At 39.4% G+C, this 2500-nt stretch overlaps 1 protein-coding gene across 1 annotated transcript in view; it reads right to left on the reverse strand.

Annotated features, from left to right (window-relative positions):
• Window positions 1–1452, reverse strand: part of tmem230b (transmembrane protein 230b) — a 4788-nt gene extending 3336 nt beyond the window's left edge. The window contains exons 1-3 of the mRNA XM_012821446.3: window positions 1341–1452; window positions 974–1091; window positions 1–82 (exon numbers count right to left, since the gene is read on the reverse strand). The exon at window positions 1–82 is cut by the window's left edge and continues 41 nt beyond it. Coding sequence (XP_012676900.1) covers window positions 1–82; window positions 974–1069 — 178 coding nt within the window. The 5' untranslated portion in view covers window positions 1070–1091; window positions 1341–1452. The remainder of the gene's footprint in view (window positions 83–973; window positions 1092–1340) is intronic.
• Window positions 1453–2500: the final 1048 nt, after the last annotated feature.

Genomic DNA, 2500 nt, shown 5'->3' on the forward strand with positions numbered 1-2500 from the left:
TTATCAGCAAGGACCCGATTAAGAACAGCACAATTGCCAGGGCGATGGCCTTGTATGGCACCTTGGGTGGACTCTTTTTGAACTACAGGGTGACAGACAGACAGACAGACAGACAGACAGGAACACAGGAAGACAAAGAAGATGATGTTTAACACGACGATAATCTCTGAGTAAATCTTCCCAGAGGGAGACTAGCTCAGAGTGAATCTGAAGCCTAGTGTGATTTAGTGATGTCACATCATATATGTTGTCATGAAGTCGTTAATGTAGCAGGTATGGTGTGTTCAACATACAGTTAATTTAATATAATATAGCATGTATGTTGTGTTCAACATATAGTTAATTTAATATAGTAGGTATGTTGTGTTCAACATACAGTTAATTTATTATAGCAGGTATGTTGTGTTCAAGATACAGTTCAAGATTTTTTAAGAAAGGCTATGTAACAGCTGATTGGCCAAACCAAACGCGAAGTCATGGACTTTCTGCATTATTTGTGATTGATCTTATTTTATTCGAAATCACCACAATTTCTGAGAATTCCTGCAGCAAAGATCCTGGGGTGACTAATTAAAGTGTAAGTATACCCCATCTCCACCCACTGCACACTGTTTACTAGACTGAGTCGTTTTCCATCGAGGTCCAGGAAAAGTGGTTAAGACACGGACATCGACACAATGTCATCCTATCCAACCACAACCTGAGAGTCTATATATTCAAATGACCTGAATATGTACCAACCGGTCGATTCTACATCAGCTTTGGCCTTTGATGATTTTAAAGTAGATGGCGTGTTGAGCCATTTTCAACCCATAACATGCAGATTCTTTTTTTTATATAAAAATGGTCATTTTGTCCCATTTCCACCCGAACTGATGTGTTTCATCACAGTACAGTCATATCGGTTAGTTTACAGCTCAAAATACACATTTCTACGTAAAATCTTTGAGCTTAACTAGTAAGGGCACTTTACCTGTAAGTCTATGTAGCCATCGTCATCATTGGCCAATTTGGAGTAACGGACTTTGCTGTTGGGAATCCCACTGGTTACTATGTTTCGGGCAGGCATCCTGACTCTATTTCGCTACCTACTGCAGGAGAGAACGCACTGTTAGCATGAGATTCATTGAACTACCGCCCTTAATACCCACTAACCAGCTAACGTTAGGCAGACAGACTTATGTAGTCCCTTCCTTGCTTGGCTGGCTAGCAAGTAAGCAAACTATTTGCCAATTTGCTCAAGTGGTTTGCAAACATTTTTTTCTACGATTGTAATAGAACACCAATGTATTTAAGTATACGTACACCTCATTTTGTTTATACGAGGAAACATAAAGTACCTTTAAAACATGACACGATTCCCTGTTTGGAGTAAAAACATTAGCATGTTGTTGCTGCAGAAGCACCTGTCACAGTTTCCGGGTATAAATCCGCGCGTGCGCAGAAGGCATATCAGCTAATTATTTCAGTTTGATTGACGTGGTGAGTACAAATGGTACAAACAAGTGCGATCTTAATATCAGAGCCATTCAAAGGCAGCGTTAAGTAAATGCAGCTATTTAAACTTGTTTGAGATGGGTTTCAGAAGCACCCACAGGAACGGACTATCATATCACAGGTCTAGATATTGAATAACAAATACCTACATATATTGTCCACAGAGAGGCGCTGTAGGACCAATTCTTCTCTTTGCCTACGTAATACATTGCCTTGAATTCGAACAGTTAACCGTCATGGTATGCGAGCAACATGATTACACTAGTGGTTCTGGGCGACCGGAGTCACATAAATGTTAACAATGTTTTTTGTAAACATTTGATTTGATCTATTTTGATTCAAACATTTCTAAAGACACAAATACTTGTCTTTGTCAAAGTTTATTTGAACAATTCTTAGCTTTTAAGCCTCCTTTTAATGATGTTGTAGCCTGCCACTCGGTTTTATTCAAAATAAGGGACATTCACATAATATTTTAACATCCATACAACCACTGCCAATCTAAATCACATGATTAGGCCTATTAGTATTTTGTGTATTTAACAATGTATTTTATAATTAATAACCAACATTTAAAATATATATAAAATATACATCAGGCACGTGCACAGATAGACCCCTAGTGGTGCTCAAGCACCTGCCCTTTTGCCCTGGATGAGAAAAGTGCCCCTTCTGCTGGAGCATTTTTTTCTTCATTCATCAATATTTAAGATTAAAAATTACTCTCTCTCTCATCAATTCCCCCCAAATGTGTTTTGATATATGCCGGAGCTTTTATTTGAGTTCTTGTGAGAATTTCCCCCCGCGCCCTCCTCCACTTAGTACTCATGCAGTGCTGAGCGCCAGGCCAAACGGCTGCAGCCTACTTTTTCTCTGACCCGCAGCATCAGACAAACAGGTAATGACGTTGTTTGTGCAATCCCCCGACATTGTTTGGTGATAAATTAATCACAACATTAGCGCCGCTGAAAACATTACGTCGCAACTGGTCCGACGTTTCCTA

This window comes from Clupea harengus, chromosome 7 (genome assembly GCF_900700415.2).
Source record: "Clupea harengus chromosome 7, Ch_v2.0.2, whole genome shotgun sequence".
Classification (NCBI taxonomy): Eukaryota; Metazoa; Chordata; class Actinopteri; order Clupeiformes; family Clupeidae; genus Clupea; species Clupea harengus.